The 17,769-nt window shown below is 45.2% G+C and overlaps 1 protein-coding gene across 4 annotated transcripts in view; it reads left to right on the top strand.

Moving 5' to 3' along the window:
• The first annotated feature begins 2,568 nt into the window (after positions 1–2,568).
• DOCK10 (dedicator of cytokinesis 10) overlaps positions 2,569–17,769 on the top strand; it is a 246,269-nt gene continuing 231,068 nt past the window's right edge. For 3 of the 4 annotated variants that reach the window (XM_040982814.1, XM_040982818.1, XM_040982819.1), the window contains exon 1: positions 2,581–2,782. In XM_040982814.1, the coding sequence (XP_040838748.1) occupies positions 2,660–2,782 (123 nt within the window). In that variant the 5' untranslated portion in view covers positions 2,581–2,659. Of the gene's footprint in view, positions 2,783–17,769 lie in introns of all 4 variants that reach the window. The other variant, XM_040982815.1, reaches the window with a different exon arrangement.

The following is a 17,769-nucleotide window of genomic DNA, read 5'->3' as shown; positions in this document are numbered from 1 at the left end:
CTTAACATGGAAGTAACACTGAAGCTTCAGCAAAGCCCATATGCACCTGGAGCTGGTTTTCAACTTCTGCAATATGATCAGCCCTTAAAGTTCACTGTGCTGTGTGGCAGCAGATTTTTAACACCCAGGACCCAGCTGCGTGTCAGAGGCTTCTCTTGGCCTTTGGACATGAAATCCTTTTCTACAATTTCGTGGGCAAACTTCCCGAAGCTCGACAAAGTAAAGTTAGTGGCAATAAAGGAGGTACAAGTGATTCTTGGTGACGTGTCATCTTTGTAGCAGGGTTGGGAGTGGCACTGGGTCTTTTCCTTCAGCAAGCATCTCACTTTCGGATGTGCTATGGTGTATTTTCAGTTTCCACAGCCTTCCCTGCCAGGACCCTTTTTTCTCCCCTTCTGAATTTTCTATCTCACAGGCTCTTTATTCTATGTTTGCATCAGCCTCCTCTGTGCCCTTAGAAAAAATCATCCACAATTCAATATTTATTGAGCTCCTACTATGTGCCAGGCAGTATTCTGAAACCAGATGCCAAATTAAGGCATTTCTTTTTAGCAAACTTAAGTCTCCCAAAGTGCTCCATGTATCATCTCAAGAGGATACACATCTAAAAAGCCACAAGATGCACCTGTTTAGAGGCTGGTTGCAAGGGATCGCCCCCTCCCGGCAAGCCACAACACCTTGGTAGGTAGGATGCCTTGGACTCACATGAGGTTTCAGATAATGGCCATCTGTAGATCTTCCAGAGCGTCTGCCCATTATGATTTCCAGAAGGTGTTGCCATCAGTATTTCAAGGTAATTTAACCTCAGATAGTGGAGAACCATCTCAAGTGTGTTTTACCAATTGTTTATAGAATTTTATATCCTTGGGCCTGACACCATGGCTCAAGAGCCAATCGCCAGGACCGCAAAGGGTTACCAGTTTGTGTCCCAGCTGCTCTAATTCCCATCCAGCTCCCTGCTTGTGGCCTGGGAAAACCGTGGAGGATGGTCCAAAGCCTTGGGACTGTGCACCCCTGTGGGAAATTTGGAAGAAGCTCCTGGCTCCTTGCTTCAGATTGGCTCAGTTCTGGCTGTTGTGGCCACTTGGAGAGTGAACCAGGAGACAGAAGATCTTCCTTTCTGTCCCTCCTCCCTGTAAATCTTATCTGCCTTTCAAATAAAAATAAATAAATCTTTTACAAAATATATATCCAAATTTGCCCTGTGCTAAAAAATTTCACTGACTTTAAGAAAATGTCAGGATCAACGGTACTTTAAAAAATCGTTAAAAGAAATATCCCAGAGTATTTGGAGAGACTGTGCCAGGACTCTCTCTCTCTTTTTAAAAAGATTTATTTATTTTTATTACAAAGTCAGATATACAGAGAGGAAGCTCTTAACGTCCGATAAGTCACTCCCCAAGTGAGTACAACAGCCAGTGCTGTGCTGATCTGAAGCCAGGATCCAGGAACTTCTTCCGGGTATCCCACACGGGTGCAGGGTCCCAAAGCTTTGGGCCGTCCTCAACTGCTTTCCCAGGCCACAAGCAGGGAGCTGGATGGGAAGTGGGACTGCTGGGATTAGAACTGGTGCCCATATGGGATCCTGGGGCATTCAAGGGGAGGACTTTAGCTGCTAGGCCATGGCGCTGGGCCCTGTCACAGGCCTCTTAAATTTGTCATTCCAGGTCAGGATGGAGGTGGGAACAAGGCCCACCCAGCTCCACAGAGCGCAGAAGAACCACCCTGCAAGTCACTGTGGGTGATCACATTCGGAATATTTCAGGGAGCGCTAGAAAACCACTGTAAGCCAAAAACAGCACCTCCGCCAAAGCATCAGGGAAATCTAAGACCTCAAGTCTCTTCCTCCACTGTCCCCTGCCTTACTGGACCTTACCTCCTATTTGTCTAAAACTCTTTGCACTTACTTGTAATTCCTCTGTTGTTTGCTGCTTCTCTTCTTCAGCCCTAAAAAGTGACACACACAGCTTTTAAAAAGTCCTCTCCAGACCTTTAGTTCCTGAGAGGGGTCAGGAACATGCGGGAGGCACTTAAGGAATATGGCATGAGGGTGTGAATGAATGTAAATGTTTATCCCTAGCGCAGTGTAAAGAAAACGTCAAAACATTGGCTGGGCCACTGTAAGGAACCACAGGCACCAGGCCTCCTCCCTCTCTCCAAGGCCAAGGAGAGATGCGCGTTCTGCCCGCACCCACCACCGGCCCTTAGGGGGTCTAAACCCGGGTAAGGGCCAGCAGCACGCCCCGCCGGGAGCCCACGCCTCCACCCGCACCCTGAACGCCAGGGACAGCGGGCCCTGCCAGCTGCGCCTGGTACGTGGCGCGGCCGGGAGCCGCCCCACGCGCGTGCCGCGGCTCGTGGTCCAGATGTGCGGGCGCTGGGCCTCCGCCGCCCGCCGAGTTGGCTACGCGCGCGCGCGCGCCCAGAAGAGCGCGGAGTTTGGAAAGTCGTGGCGGAGCTTAAGCGGAGGCAAGGGGGTGGGAAGAGCGTGGGGGGGGGGGTGCAAGAGAGAAAAACCCGCCTCTAGCGAGTTGAGCGAGGAAGAGGGGGGGAAAGGCTCTGAGTTCCGCTTCCTGAACAGCGGGTGGGTAGAGAAGGCAGGCGCGGAGCAGAGCGCCGGGACGCGCGCTCCGGGGTGGCGGGGTCGACGCGGCCCGCGATGGCCGGAGAACGGACTCGCAGGTTCACCCGGAGCCTGCTGCGACCTGGCCAGGCGGCCGAGCTCCGGCACAGCGCCGCGTCCGCCGCCGCCGTGGCCGTCAGCAGCCGGCAGCAGCAGCTGGTGAGTGCCGCGCGTCTTCCGCGCCTCCACGCGCGCCGGGGACGGCTGGTGCGGCCCGGGGCCCGAGCCCGGCCTGCGGGGCTGCCCCGGAGGTTCGCCCGCGCCCTCCTCTCCCCTCCCCTTACACCGCCGGTTCCAAGGCTGCGCCGGGGACCCGGGACGCTTAGCTGAGCAGCTGCGTGGGCGGCTGCAAGGCGGCGTGGGCGAGGACGTGCCTGGGTTGGAGCCGAGGTGAAAAGGCGCTTGCGAGACAAGGTGGCGCTGGGTGATGGGGTGGGGGCGGTGACCCCAGGTGGCAGCTGAAGAACCGCGCCCCTGGGGCCACAGGGCTGCGCGTCCCTCCCACCTGGCGTGGGGAGGTGGACAGGACCCAGGAACGGCAGCTTTGGCTTCAGCTGGGTCTCCACCTGAACTCTGTTGCGGAAATACTCGGCGTCCGACTACAGGGTTAAGCGCCTAGAAACCACTTTCTGGGCGCTCCTGAGAGGTCTGAGGGAACAGGTAGAAGGGCAGGCGGATCCATTAGGATCAGTAATTTGTGGAATTTTTCTAAGACGTTTTGCGGGGCTGTCCCGTCGGCCACCCTGCACGGTGATTTCCTTCATTGAATCTCCTTCTAAGTGCTGGGTGATTTCCGCGGGAAGTCCCTGGGGCGGCCGCCAGCGCCTGATCCCCAGATCGTATCCACGTCTACATCACTCCAGATGTTCATAAATTCCACCAGCGTCATACTCTGGGAGAGCCATGGCGGGGAGAAACCTTCAGAACGGTGGGAAAGAAGCGAGTGGGCACTTCCTGGCAGTTACAACGGCGCTCGACAGCCCCGCTCTTGGCCCCACTGTGCTGGACCGGAATCGGTCTTGTGTGTTTCGTTTTCTTTTTGCCAGTAAATATCATTAGGAATTAAACGGCTCCTTTTAAGAATGTCAAAGAAAGTGTTACTCTTGCCAGTCACCAACCAAGAGGGAGCCAAAAGCAGCCCGAGCCAGTTCCCACAGCCAGGAGGGCTGTTCTCTGGAGCCAGAGGTGGGCAGGCTGCACAGAGCGGAAGCAAATTGCCTGGCAGCAGGGAAGGGGCATCGGATGGATGCCCAAGAGTGGGAGCTGGTGGCCAGGGTGCCTCCCCTCCCACTCACCGCTGGCTGCACCCTGCAGCCACACAGCAGGGAAGTGACCATTGCCCAGTGCTGTGCCGTGGGCGGCTTGCGCTTGCCACATCTTCATGAACAGGACAGGAAGGACAATGCTAATGAAAGAAATTCCTCTAAGAGGGTCAGTATGGAGAAAACACGGACATCTCCAGACACGCGTAGAAAAATCAGAATTACTTTTCAGCTGTCCTTCGGAACTGTGTCTTAGTTGTGGCTGGCCATTTTCAGTGCAGCAACTTGCGTGCCTGTTCCCTTTTATAGAATCCACGATCTAGTGTGGAAATACATCACTAGCAATGAACACGGAAATCATTCAGTTGCAATAAACAGCACTGATTTTTAAAATTTGTGCCTTAATTTTAAGTGGAGTCTCCAAGAACTTGCAGCCCAACAATTTTTGTTAAAACAGTGTATTGCAGATACACACACACACACACACACACACACACACACACACACACACCCCTTTCTCTAACATTGCATTGGATTGGAGCCCCTAGGGTGTCTTGTCAAAAGGAATCAGCTCAATGCCTTCACAAGGCGGGGGGAGGGGACCTCCGAGGCGAAGCATCCTTTCCTCCCTGCTTCCCTTCAGCACCTTGGCCAACACTCGGGCACTGGCTGCTGCCAAGACACTTCATGGAATCTTCCGCATCCAGGCAGGCAGCTTTGGCAGCGACTTGGGCAGTAAGAAGACGTGTTTTGTGCCTCACAACTTATTTATATTAAGTGAACCAATCTCACAATACGGATTTCGGGGCAAACAGGACAGTGGGTGTTCAATGAGTTGACACCCAAATGCCCTGGGTTGTGAGGGTGCTGCGCGTGCCTTCCCAGTCAGTTCGTTATAAGGGTCCTTGTGTTGAGTCTAATCCTGGCTTACAGGACCCAAGTCCTCAGGACCCCCTGTTACCTCAAGTCCTCAGGTTTGTTTATCAGTGGGGAAAGACCATGGGTTTCTCACTATTAGTTCAGGCTAATGGAACTAGATATTTGGGAATCCTAGAAACCCTTGCACAGCTGGATCGCACAGCTGGATCTATACAAGGTCTTCACCGAAAACCTTGTGAAGGGGAACCAAAACCCTTCAGAATGTTCCAGAGACATTTTGGGGGTTGTGGTCTGCCTTATCCTCCTAGAACAGATGAAGTTGTCAGAGCAACAGCACAGCTTCGGGCCCTGAGAAAAGGAATAGAGACACACAGAGGTCAAGATCAACTCGGACAAGTCAAGTTTTGAATGATTTCCTGAAGTCCCCTTGCTGCTTATCTCACAAAGCAAGCTTCCCGATTCAGACTCTCACCTCTAAAATGACTGGAAACATTTCTCCTATCCCAGAATTTGGGTATTGTGTGTGTGTGTGTGTGTGTGTGTGTGTGTGTGTGTGTGTGCTCATTGTGTATGTCTCAAAGTGGTAATGTCACTGGTTGTGAATTCTTATTTGCTTGCCTTTAATAAGGTCCTCTTTTAAGCTAGATGAGATGGATCCATTTGTACTTCCAGATAAAAGCATGAATTGGTTCATTTGGCTTTCTACAATCCATTAACTTATGAACTTGTAATCTTTGCACTCTTCTATTTATGTTTGACAGCATTCACAAGAAAATTGCTAAAAACAAAAAGGTAGATTACTTTGATGGAATTAGTGACAAATATGGACCTTTATTTATGGAGTGACTTTAGGTCAGAGCAAGGGAAAAATTTGGGCCATAAGAAAAACAAAATGTATATAGACTAAAGGAACTATATAGGACCAAGAGGTACATTATGCAAAAACACATAAAAGCAGGTGATGGGACCCTGGATGATGACTCACTCAGTTGGCTAATTCTCACCTTTAAGTGCCAGGATCCCAGATGGGGGCTGGTTCATGTCCTGGCTGCTCCACTTCCCATTCAACTCCCTGCTGGTGGCCCTGGAAATCAGACAAGAATGGTCCAAACACTTGGAACCCTGTACCTAAGTGGAAGACCCGGAGGAAGCTCCTGGATCCTGGTTCCTGTCTCCGGATTGGCTCAGCTCTGGCCCTTGCAGATACTTGGGGAGTGAGCCGATGGACAGAGAATATTTCTTTGTGTATCTCCTTGTCTTTGTGAATCTGCTTTTCCAATACAAATAAACGAATGATTTTAGAAATAAATACATGGTTTTCCCTGTCTGCTTGAAAGACAGTGAAACACAGATCTTCTGCCCACTGATTCACTCCCCAAACACCCATGAAAGCTAGGACTGGGCCAGGCTGAAGCCAAGAGCTCAGAACTCCCATTCAGAGTTCTTATAGAGTTCAGGGTACCAGATGCTCCAGCCATTGTCTGCTGCCTCTCTGGCATGTACCGGGAAACTACATCTGAATCAGTGTAGCCAAGCTCAGCCCAGCACTCTGATGTGGGTGGGATGCAGGCCTTGGGACAGGTGGCCTAGTCCACTGCACCACAGTATCTGCCCCCATGATTTCCTTAATGTATCTCATTTTGTTATTCCCCTCATTTGAAGAGGAGCCTTGAAATCCTAAGTGATTGCATTTAATCAGTATGTTTTCTCTCCCCCGCCCCACTCATCCAGAAAGGCTAAAGGAATAGAGGGGATAGTATTCACATCAGTAATCATAAAAATGCCATTTCCTCACTTGGATGTTTTGTAACTCTTCTCTCTCCCCAATAACACTAGTTTTGATATTTTAGGGAGTTTGAGTAGCAAGAAACTTTAAATCACCAAAGAGCTTTGATTGAGCAGTAATGAATATATCAACATGTTTACATGTGAATGAGGAATTCCTAGAAGAGCTTCCTCCCCGCTGAAGAATGTGACATTTAAATAGCTAGAGTGGGAGGAGTTTTAAATTATTTAGTGGGATACTGCAATTTCCCAAAAGTCTTCCTCGGAGGACAGGAAAGGAGGCAGAAAGGGCTGTTGAATAGTTGTGAATCACTTGTTTTTCTGATTCCACAGTTAAAGGCAATATGCAAAGGAAAGGCCTGTTCTTTGGCATTGCAGCACAATCTTCCTTTGTGGGTGAGTTCAGCAGAGCCCCTCACGACAAGGGTGTCTCTCCTTTAGCAGTAATCACACAATTGTGTTTGCTAATGAGGAAGGCTGTGACCTCTTCACCTGGGGAAGCAGTCAACACCCACTCAATTTAGAAGGTCAAGTTTGGATGTTACTGATTTTGTCTGCTTATGTTTTTGACTTTTCAAGGGCACTGAAGCAGTTCCCAAGCACATGATAAAAACAGTGGGTCCTGGAAAACTTCTACAAGTTCTTTTTTAAAAGAATTGAGTCTGTGTTTATGATTTTTGGCTTTTCCAGCAAACCTAGCACATAAAAAGAGTGGAGATAAATGTCTAGATTAAGCCATATTTGATAATGTACCAAACACTTGGCACAAATTTCTGACTCAGTTTATATTTGCTACTCCACCAAGCAAACCTAAACTGAAGTGTGAACTGAGTTTTAAGCTGCTAAGCTAAGGAAAAACTGTATTCTATACATTAAATATTTACAGCTGAAATTAGCAGAAGTTCTCACCGAGCATTGTAGTGTGAGCAGTGATGTCTTAAAAATGTGTTCCACATGAGGCAGATGTTTCTTCTGATATCACTGACTCATACCACTCGGACCCACGAGGGAACTGCATTATGAACTGAAGGTTGGCAAACTCCCAAACTTCTTATACTGAAGCCTTCATCTTCAATGTGATGGTGTTTGCAGAGGGAAGCATTGGAAGGCAGTTGGTGGTAGATTAGGTCATGAACATGTGTCCTGTGATGAAACTGGTGATCTTAGGGAGAGAAAAAGATCTCTCTCTCTCTCGGCCTTGTGAGGACACTGACCATCTGCAAACCAGGAAGACAGTCCTTACCAGAAACCCCACCAAAGTGGCATTTTGATCTCAGACTTGGAGCCAGCAGAACTGGCAGGAATGCATTTCTTTTGTTTAGTATGTAGTAAAGACAACTCAGACTGTCCATTAAAATGGGTAATAACAACGATTCCTTACAGCTTTATGAAATCCATGTTGTTATTATTTTCAAAGTCTCTTGCCCTCAAAAATAATTATTTCTATCGTAAAAGCCAATAGCCAAAATCAGCAAATCATGAGAAATTTTTATTCTCTTGTAGACACTGAAGGGGGAAAGAATTCTGTTGATCACACTTTCATGCTCAAAAAATGGAATTTCTTGGAGATTTTGCTTTCCCAATATCCTGTATGTGGTCCATTCTTTCTTTGATGGACTAGCCTTTACCATATTTTGTGAAATCCTTTCCTCAACTGTTGAATCTGAAGTTCCAGGACACGCTTCCTTTTATCTATTTCTTGTGTTTTACTTTTTAAATTTTTTACTTGAAAGGCAGAATTGAGAGTGTTAGAGAGAGATCTATCTGCTGGCTCACTCCCCAAATGGCTGCACTGGCTAGAGCTGAGCTTACAGGAGGTCAGGAGCAAGGAGCTTTTTCTAGATCTTCCGCTTGGATGCAGAGCCCAAAAACGTGGGCCCTTCTTAGCTGCCTTCCCAGGCCATATGCAAAAAGCTGAATCAGAATTGGAGCAGCCAGAACATGAACCAGTGCCCATATGCGATGCTAGCTCACTACTCCATGGCAGCAAGCTCCCCATGACACTTCTGACTGGGTCTCACAGATCCTAGGGAATGGGAATCTGTGTAAAATCCAGAGTCTGTGCATCTGGCTCCCAGTATTCTAAACCAGACTTTGTGAAGTGCTTTTTCTTTTGGGCGCTCCAGCTTTCTAACCTGTGAGATCAGGACATTAGATAGCTGGTTTTTCTCCAGAGTTCTGCAGCTTTCTCCTCAGCCCTTAGGAAAGTCACCCAGAATTACCAGGTAGAAATAGCCCAATTGCTGCCTGCAGCTTCCTTTTGTCACAGTCTTCTGTCCCCTTACTCTACTTTGTTTTATAAGTAGCTCTTACCGTGACTTAAAACGCCATGCAGTTAGCATCGACAGTGAGAGCGATACAAGCTAAGAGTCCTCAGAGCACCTGCCTTAGGAAGAGCTGCTAAGAAACAGTTGACAATGAGAAGAGCTGTGGCTTCTTTCCCTCCAGCAACTTGTCCTTTATGATATTCCAACATATTAGAAGTGCCACTGACTTGGTCATCAGTAAGGTGCTTGCTCAGTTCCCAAGGACGGCAGTGGCAAAAGTTGGGTCTTAACACACTGCAAAGGCTCCTGCCACTCACAGGGCAACACTTGATCGTTTTCTGGCCACAGAAACACCTTTCTGGCTAGATAAGCCTGTGTCTGTGGAATTGCAACGTTGCGTCAGTGAGGTTGCCTCGCGTGGCCTGGCCGTTAATGTGCGTGTTTGCAAACCAGAGGCCTGCCACTCCCCTTTGAACTGATACCTGTCCACATCTTGTCTTTCATAGCAGTGTTCATGGGCTGGAGATAAATGCTCGTGTTTTCTGAACTCAACATACTGGCCTATATTTCATCATATAGAAATAATAAAATTTAATGAATATCACTGAGTTAGTGGCAATGGAGAAAACCACTTGCCTTTGAAAACGTTGATGTTTTACAATGGCATTGAAGTGGAAAGGCCTGTCACTGATTTAGGATTCATGGGCCACGGTCATCAAACGTTCTCATACTTTGTTCTGCTAAAATGTGAAAATGTTCAGTTATTCTAGCTCAATTTTAGCATACCTCTTCTCTTGACAAGTAGGGCTGGGGGAAGTGAGGCAACTCTTTAATTTAAATTAAATACCAAAATGGCAGAATTCAACAATAGGATCTGAAGAGGAGTCTATTTGAAAAGATGACACCGTTTGGGATGAACACAATGAGTTTTTCTCCCTATAATTGTTTTAGTAATTAGCAGATGAAATGACAAATTGAGGCTGTCACAGTGACCAGTGACTTTTGGCCCTTCACAGCTCCTGTAAGAACACAGGCAGGAACATTTGACTTGACAAACATGAAACAAAAACCCGAGAACTTACTGTTCAATGGAATATGATAATTAAATTATTCACAAACACCCATTGCTGATTTGATTAGCTCTTGAAAGTTCCTTTGCCACAGCTCTTTAGAATGGGAAAAAATGGAAATTGGCGCCAGTTGAGTAAGTTCCACCAGCAGCACTGTGATGGGGGATGCCAGTCATGTTTTAGAGGGGAACATGCAAAGATGGGGAACTTACCCTTCAGGATATATAATGTTTCTGTTTTCCAGGTTATTCATTTATTGAAGAATCAGACATTTATTTGAAAGGAGATTTTATTCACAAGCGAATAAAAGGGATTCTCGTTTGCTTTAAGAGCTATCTGTTCGAATAGTTATAAATGTATCCCTGGGCGAGGCTGCTAGTAATAAAGTTTATTGACACACTAACCTACAGAGATAAGATTCCTTCAGGACCTTGCTGAGTGCTAACAGGGAAGGTTCATTCATTAACTTTAGTTTTTTGAAGTCCAAGCGAGTGTGGCCACCATCCAATCCTTTTGAAAAAATGTACCTTGTTATTATGAGGAAGCAGTGGTTTACAGACAGTGCAACCTCCGCCAGCTCTTCAGCCTTCCTGGAGCTTCTTTCTTTGTCTTTAAAACAAGAATAGTGAACGCTGAAACTGCTAACAATGTTTTAGCCATGAAAATCGAGAAAGTTCTTCCTCTTTTCCGATACTTTCAGAGAGTTTTAAATTTTAATAAAGCCATTATTTATGAAAATACCTGACTTTAGCAACTGGAGTCATTGCTCCGTATGACCTGTCGCCTGATTTGTATTTCAGCAATGGAAGCTGTCACAGTGAAGGTGTTGTGAGCACGCAGTGAGGACTGCGTGTGTACACCTCCTGGTGGCGTGCAAATTGGCCAGATGGTAGCCAGCCGTGGCCAAGTGTGGACAAGTCAGATTCTTGCCGCTTCGTGGCGACTCAGAGAGCAGCAGCCAGTCCCATTCCCTCTTCTCCTGAAGAGGAGAATCCAACTCATGTGCTTGAGGAAAGCGCCTTGGCCAGTTCCGGTGCTGACTGCGTGCCGGCCTCTGCCTGGTGGTTGGCATCAGGCGCCCGTTAGTACCCATGTGACTAGAATGTAGGTGAACAGAGCGAGACTTTGAACTCTGCTTCCACTCCGATCCGCCTCGCTGTTGAAAACCAAGCAAGAACCTCTCCGTTTCTGGCTGTTTGTTTACTTGGCTGTGGCTCTGTTACCTCCTCCCACCTCGCATCTGAGTTGCTTTGGGAAGGACATGGTGTGATTTCAGAAGTGTTGAAAGACAACGAATTGTTCTTCCCACTCTGTTCCAGGCTTGTCCTCCTAGCAAGCTGATGCTTACTAAGCTACAGGGATTTTATTCTGCAGAGACATGTCGATCAGTTTTCAACACGAAGTAGCATGGAGATTGACTGTAATTCACTGTGAATTCACTTCTGAGCAGGTGCATGGGGAAGAGCCGGCCTTCGTTAGGATTAAAGGGATGCCACAAACGTCTTTCCAGCACTTCACTGGTGGCCAGTCTGATCTCTGACCGAGCTGTCCACATGCACAATGATATGCATTGACTGCGTCTCCAGGATCAGGAATATGAAGTGTGGTTTTATATTCCTACTCCCCAAACTCCAAGAACCTCTAAAACCAGGACTTGTGGCTCTTAGCAAAGAGGGGGAAAAAAAGCAAGTGCTGGAGATGGCAAAAGTATTAGACCCGCTAAAGGGAATCTAAGTGTCTGGCTTACAATAAAGAAATTTCCAGAAACTCCTTCTTGAGAGGAAATATTTCTAAGGTCCAGAACGAGCATATTTGATCTGCTAACTAGTAGCAAAGTGAACTGAATGCAGTTCAATTCAGGGTTCTCAGGAAAGACTACTCAGAGATACCAATAAAATGTTAACGGGCACATGTTTGTGCTCTTGGATAAATAAGATTCAGCAAAACAGGTGCTGTATCCGTTCCAGTGCTGGCTTCTTCCCTTGTGGGTGCCTGGCTGGCACACACAGGCCTCACTGTTTGACCAGGGATGTTATTGTCATTGCTGCTGATGCTGTCAGCGGTCTCGTGCTTCAGACCAAATATATCTCCAAGCAGAGAGCAGAAAATGATTGATTAAAATTCAGGAAGTGTGGGCCGGCACTCTGCTAACAGTTCATTCCCAGGCCCATGCTAAAAGCTGTTTATGTTTTTTTAATTCTTAATAAATAATCGCATCAGAGTTAGATTATCTCTCTCCCCCTGAATGCTGTTTTTTAACTTCAGATGCTTTTCTTCTTTCCTTGAGTTTACTTTCCCGACACTGCTTTAAAGTTATTGGTTGACTCAGCTTTCTGTTTCATTAAGCTCTTATTTTCATGTGAGATCATTTTTTCATAGCTGTACTGCCTAGGCAATTATAGTTATTATTAAGTTGATTATTAAAATAGAAAAAATAGTGAAGAAAAATCTTGTCCTCACCCACAAGCCTACCACCCATTGGTAACAACTTTTGGGTTGTCTGTTTGGGTTGTTTGTCATTTTACAAGGAAAATTCTTTTGACACTTCTGAGTTAACATTGAATACTCAGATTTTTAATATGTGCTAAGTAAGTCAAGTTATATTTTGTCCTGAAAAACCATTCTGTTGGTATTTGTGAATAGCAGTTTCATGTGAAACAGAAGTTTGAATAAGTGGAAACTACTACTTTTTGAAAACCTGTGATCATAAACATTTGGACTTGAAGGAAAACTTAGTCCAAAATAGAAAAGGATACAATTACGATCATAGAGCAAAGGCATGGGATGGTATCAACCCCAGGGCCGTTTCTGCAGCAACATATTTATCTTGTATCCTAAAATCAAAGCTGGAAATTTACGTTATCATAGGCCTCTCCAGTAAAACAGAGAATGCCTTCATAGAAAAAGACAGAGCGTGGGTTGTACATACCCACCGAAGCGGGACGTGCACACCTGGGTCACTTGTTGAATGGAAGCGGCCCAGATTTCCTGTTGCTCATTAAGCCTGTGGACAAGTCTCCACACATGAGAGCTGTTTGGTGGTGAGTTAAGATGTGTGCTTCTGCCCACGAGTGCTAACAACACAGTCAGGCGTTTGGCCTGAGTTGTTCCTGCACGCTGATGTCACAGCGTTTGTTTCCGCCTGTTTTCATCCAAGTGACCTCACCAAGACAGGGCGCAGTGATTCTGCAAAGATGCAAGTATTGCTATTAGAATTCCATCGCTGCCATACGTAACAGGTTACTATGGATTTGTGCTGAAATAACACTAATGGGTTCCCACCTCTAGTGGAGGTAAGACATTGCTGAGGATTCACACAAACAAAGATATCAAATCAGGCCAAATGGTCATCAATTGATACACATTGGACACCATGCTGACATATGTATGGTCATCAAGTATGTATGCATATGTACATATGTGTCTGCATGTATACTCTAATTACTGAATATTACTCAGCCATAAAATTAAATCCTGTCACTTGCAGCAAAATGGATACAAATGGAAATGATTATGCTTAGTGAAACAAGCCAGTCTCAAAAAAGATAATCATTATGTATTCTCTGATATGTGGCTGTAACTATAGAATACAATGACTGTATAGGAAGGAAAGGAACATATTGTGATATGATTGTCATTTTAAGCAAGTGTCAGGGTATTTATGGGGGTATCAGGGAGTGGACGGAAGGCAGCAGTCACAGTTTGAATTGTGTTACATCAGCTGGAATGTACAAAGCAGGAGAAGCAGAGAAGAGAATGCGGGGGTGAGAGGATGCATGAGAAAAAGGTCTCACTGAGTGGGAGGTGTCACGGAAGTGCAGTAGAAGTCAATGGGCAGAGCGGAAGCTCCATGCGCCAGTAGAGATGGAAGAACCTGAAACTGCAGGAGAGCAGAAGCTCTGTGAGGGGACACAGCCACGGGAGGAAGGTCCAGGGCTGGATCCCTGCCTACCCTAATGTTAAGGTTAATTTCAAGCTACTCCAAGAACCAAAAATATATTGAGGAATATTTGAGCTTCTCTTATCAAAAATGTAGCAGTCTCTAGTTATTGAAGAATCAGTGATGCTGGTGCTGGCTTGGGTACAACGGTCTGTCCTAAATTAGTCTACCTTGCTGAGTACTGGTCTATGCACACAAGTTGTAGACAGCTTGTCTGACCCTGGAACAGTACATTTGACCCTGTCTATCAGCTTCCTTAATACATGAAAAGGGGGACAGCGAGAATGGAAGGCTCATTGGCTGAGCTTTCTCTGTCTCAAAGCTATTGTCATCTAAACACAGTGATGATGCTTGGCCAGAAACAAGGATCGATGGTGACCTCCGGCAGGGTCCCGATTCCCCTAACCACCCAGATGAGTCCCTGTACATGCATCCTAGTGCCTGTGGCTCACTGAGTCCAGGGATCTTCATTTCGAGGCACAGTGTCAGAGATGCAACCGTACAACATTCTCCATGGACAGGTAACAGCGGTGACAACGAATGCCGCCTTAACAACCCTTACATGTGTCACTATGTGATCTGCATAGGAATTGTGTCTACACTGATCTTACAGGGAGAAAACTAGGGTTTGCTAACTTAATCACACACACACACACACACACACACACACACACACACACACACACACCTGCTCATTCATCTAACCAACAAACACTTGCTAAGTTTTTATACATATCTAAAACTTTATGAAGCACTGATGTAATACCTAAGTAATTACAGTGAAAGTAATTAGAATATTCCAGAAATGATATTAGAAGCACTGAAGAGGAGGAGGCTTGGGATTTGAATTTTAAGTTCCTCTGGAAAAACGTGATTTACTTTACTTTATCTTAGGACAGAAAAGCAACCCTTCGGGATGCTTGTTTCCTCTTTCTAATCTCTGCATTTTTGTGCTAGCTTGGCACAGATGTTTACATCATAATCTGCCAAGACTTGACCATATGCTCACTTACATGAAAAGGGGAATTTTCAAAAATTATTAAGATAAAGGATCTGGATATTGGGACATGATCTTGGGTTGCTCAGGTGACTGAATGTAGTCATGGGAGCCCTTAACAGTTGAAGGAGGAGGTAGAAAATGAGCAAGAGCTATCATCTGTTGGCTTTGAAGGTGAAGGAAGGGGCTGTGAGTGAAGGTGACGCCTTCCAGAGGTTGGCAATGGGCTGTAGTTGACCTCTGATATGAAAATGGGAACCTCACCTATCCAGTCTCAAGGAGCTGAATTCCACCAACAACCAAATGAGTACCAAATAGGTTTTTCACTAAAGTCTCTGAATTGGACACAGGTCTGCCAACACCCTGATCTAAACCTGCTTACCCACTTCTTTTTTCTCCTTTCCTTTGTTTTTGTTGTTGATTTTAATTTTCATTAATATAAAAAGAATATATTCCATGTGTTTCACATGTATAGTTCCCTCCCTCCCACTCCCTTGATTCCCTCTTATTTCCTTTTAAAAAAATTTTTGCAAACATGATCTTAATCCACTCCATAATCACAGACTTAATTCTCCACTAACCATAATATTCAACAAATAAAAAGTAGAAAAACCATAGGTGGGTCGTGCAAGGTGTGTTCTCCAGACTGTCAAATGTCTGTGGCTCCTTCCTAGCTTTCCGTCTCGTCCTTTTCTGTCCCCTGATCTTCCCACCCTCCACGGCTGCCGTACCTGGCCTTGTGAGCACACAGCCCTGCTTGTGATCTAGACTCTTTAGGTCTTCAATTTTTGCCAGAAAGTCTTAGATCTCACTTAGAACCAACCTCTTTTCCAGTTCACTTTCCAACAGGGCTCTTTTCCAACTTGCTTCATGTTAGTGCCACTCAAACTTCCATTTTCCAAATTTGCTATGAACTCTTCTCGGACCATCACATACCAGGAGCACCCTTGCTTTTTTTCCATTCATCTCATACTTGCTGCCAAGACCCAAGACTTCCTGTTACGTCACCTTCCCCTGAGACTAGAGGTAGACGTGGCCTCGCCTCTTCAGTTCTTCTAATATCATTTCTGGAATATGCTAATTACTTTCATTGTAATTACTTAGGTATTACGTCAGTGCTTCATAAAATTTTAGATATGTGTAATAACTTAGCAAGTGTTTGTTGGTTAGATGAATGAGCAGGTGTGTGTGTGTGTGTGTGTGTGTGTGTACAATTTTTCAAATGTTCTGACCAGACCATATCATTTTGAAAAAAAAAATCCATTGTAATAATTATAGTTGAGGGAAAAGCAATATGGCATTATCATTTGCTTGACTGGAATTCATGCACTCTTAGCAGCTTTGGAAGCAAGAGCCCAAGCATTCAGATTTAATTGCTTTGAAAATTGAAACAGAGTCAGAGACATTTTTAAAGAACCCATTTTAATTATTGCTTTTCATTGAAATTCTGTGACCAAGAGGAAAAATTACATGCTAAGTCTTTGATTTCTTTAGTTTTTGACGTGAACAACCTATCATTTCCTATTGGAATTTTTAGCTCTTGAACATTTCTACCATTTCTAAAGATTTTTTTCTGAGCTCAGAGTCATCTTAAGTTGTACAATAGTTTTTTGAGTTTTTAAATTTGTAGGTGGAAATAAGGAAATACATTAATTTCTCCCTCTTTCTGGATTTGACTCACTGTGATCCCCTAGTTCCTAACTCTGCTATCTGCTCCATGCTGGGTCGGAGGCCCTGGGGCCACCGCGAATGGCTTGTGTACAGCACACACTTTGGGCCCTGGCGTCGGGGTCTTCCTCCTGGCAGGACCATCTTCACCAGAGTGATTCTCACCAAGATGTCCTCTCACCAGTCTTAGCACGAAATTCTACCCTGAGCTACACCAAAGGCCCAGAAAGCTTAAATTGTCTTGGGGTACATTCAATGATGTCTCGAATATTGGCACTGACTGTACTTAAAAGTATGAAAATATTTCACACTTGAAAGTATTTGTAGAACTTGTATTTATTCCTTAAAATAAAAAAATCGGACTTGTCGGTGCAATGCATGTAATTGCTTTGGCAGACTTTGCTTAGCCCCACCCATCTCAAGCTCCTCCCACCCCCAAACAGCTGCTAAGGTCATTATACCCATCATCTACACATTTTCTTTGAAATATTTATTGTCTTGCCAAAAAAGCTGGAAAATAGTACAGAGGATCTTATATGTCCTACTAGAACTCTCAAACATTAACATTTTATCATGAAACTTTATCATTTTTTCCTCTCTCACTTTCTCCCGGTATGTTGCTCTGTGCACAGAAAGAAGGCTGTTTTATCTCTAAACATTTGAGAATTTGACTTAAGAAGTCTTTTTATTTCAAACTATTTTAGAAATGTTTACTAGAAGGCATTCACTTGCACAACTACAATATAGCAAGTCAAATAAAAAATATTAACATTGATGCAAAACATCCAGTTCATAAACATTATTAGCATTTTTCCAATTGAATCATCATTTTTTTCCTGGATCAGGACTCAAGTATTACAGTGTTTTAGGATGTCATGTTTGTGTTGCTTCTTCTGTAGCATCTTCTTTCTTTCTGGGTGATTCTTAATTTGGAAATTCTGAAAAGTACAGGGCAGTTGCTCTAGAAAGTGGCCTTGCTCTAGAAATGGTCTTCCGTTTGCTTTGATCCTGAAGAGTCCAGGGTTATCTTTGGGTTTGCCCCTCGGATGGAAGCGCCACAGAGGTTGTGTGGTGTCTAGCCCTTTGTAGGAGGCACATGCCAGCTTGTACCATCATTCGCTACCCACCTGTGACAGCAGAGGTTAACAGCTTCTCTTGGCGAATGTTAGTGGGTTCTTCTCTGTGAATGAGGGAGTAACTTGTGAGAAAGTGTTTTGAGACCTTCCTTCTCTTCCTGTTTCTACTGCCTCTAAACCAGGGATGACGCCTTTCTGAAGC

The sequence above is a fragment of the Ochotona curzoniae genome, unplaced genomic scaffold (genome assembly GCF_017591425.1).
Source record: "Ochotona curzoniae isolate NIBS_2020 unplaced genomic scaffold, NIBS_Ocur_1.0 contig_3643, whole genome shotgun sequence".
Classification (NCBI taxonomy): Eukaryota; Metazoa; Chordata; class Mammalia; order Lagomorpha; family Ochotonidae; genus Ochotona; species Ochotona curzoniae.
Note: the sequence above shows the minus strand (reverse complement) of the source record. Positions and strands in the feature narration are given on the sequence as shown.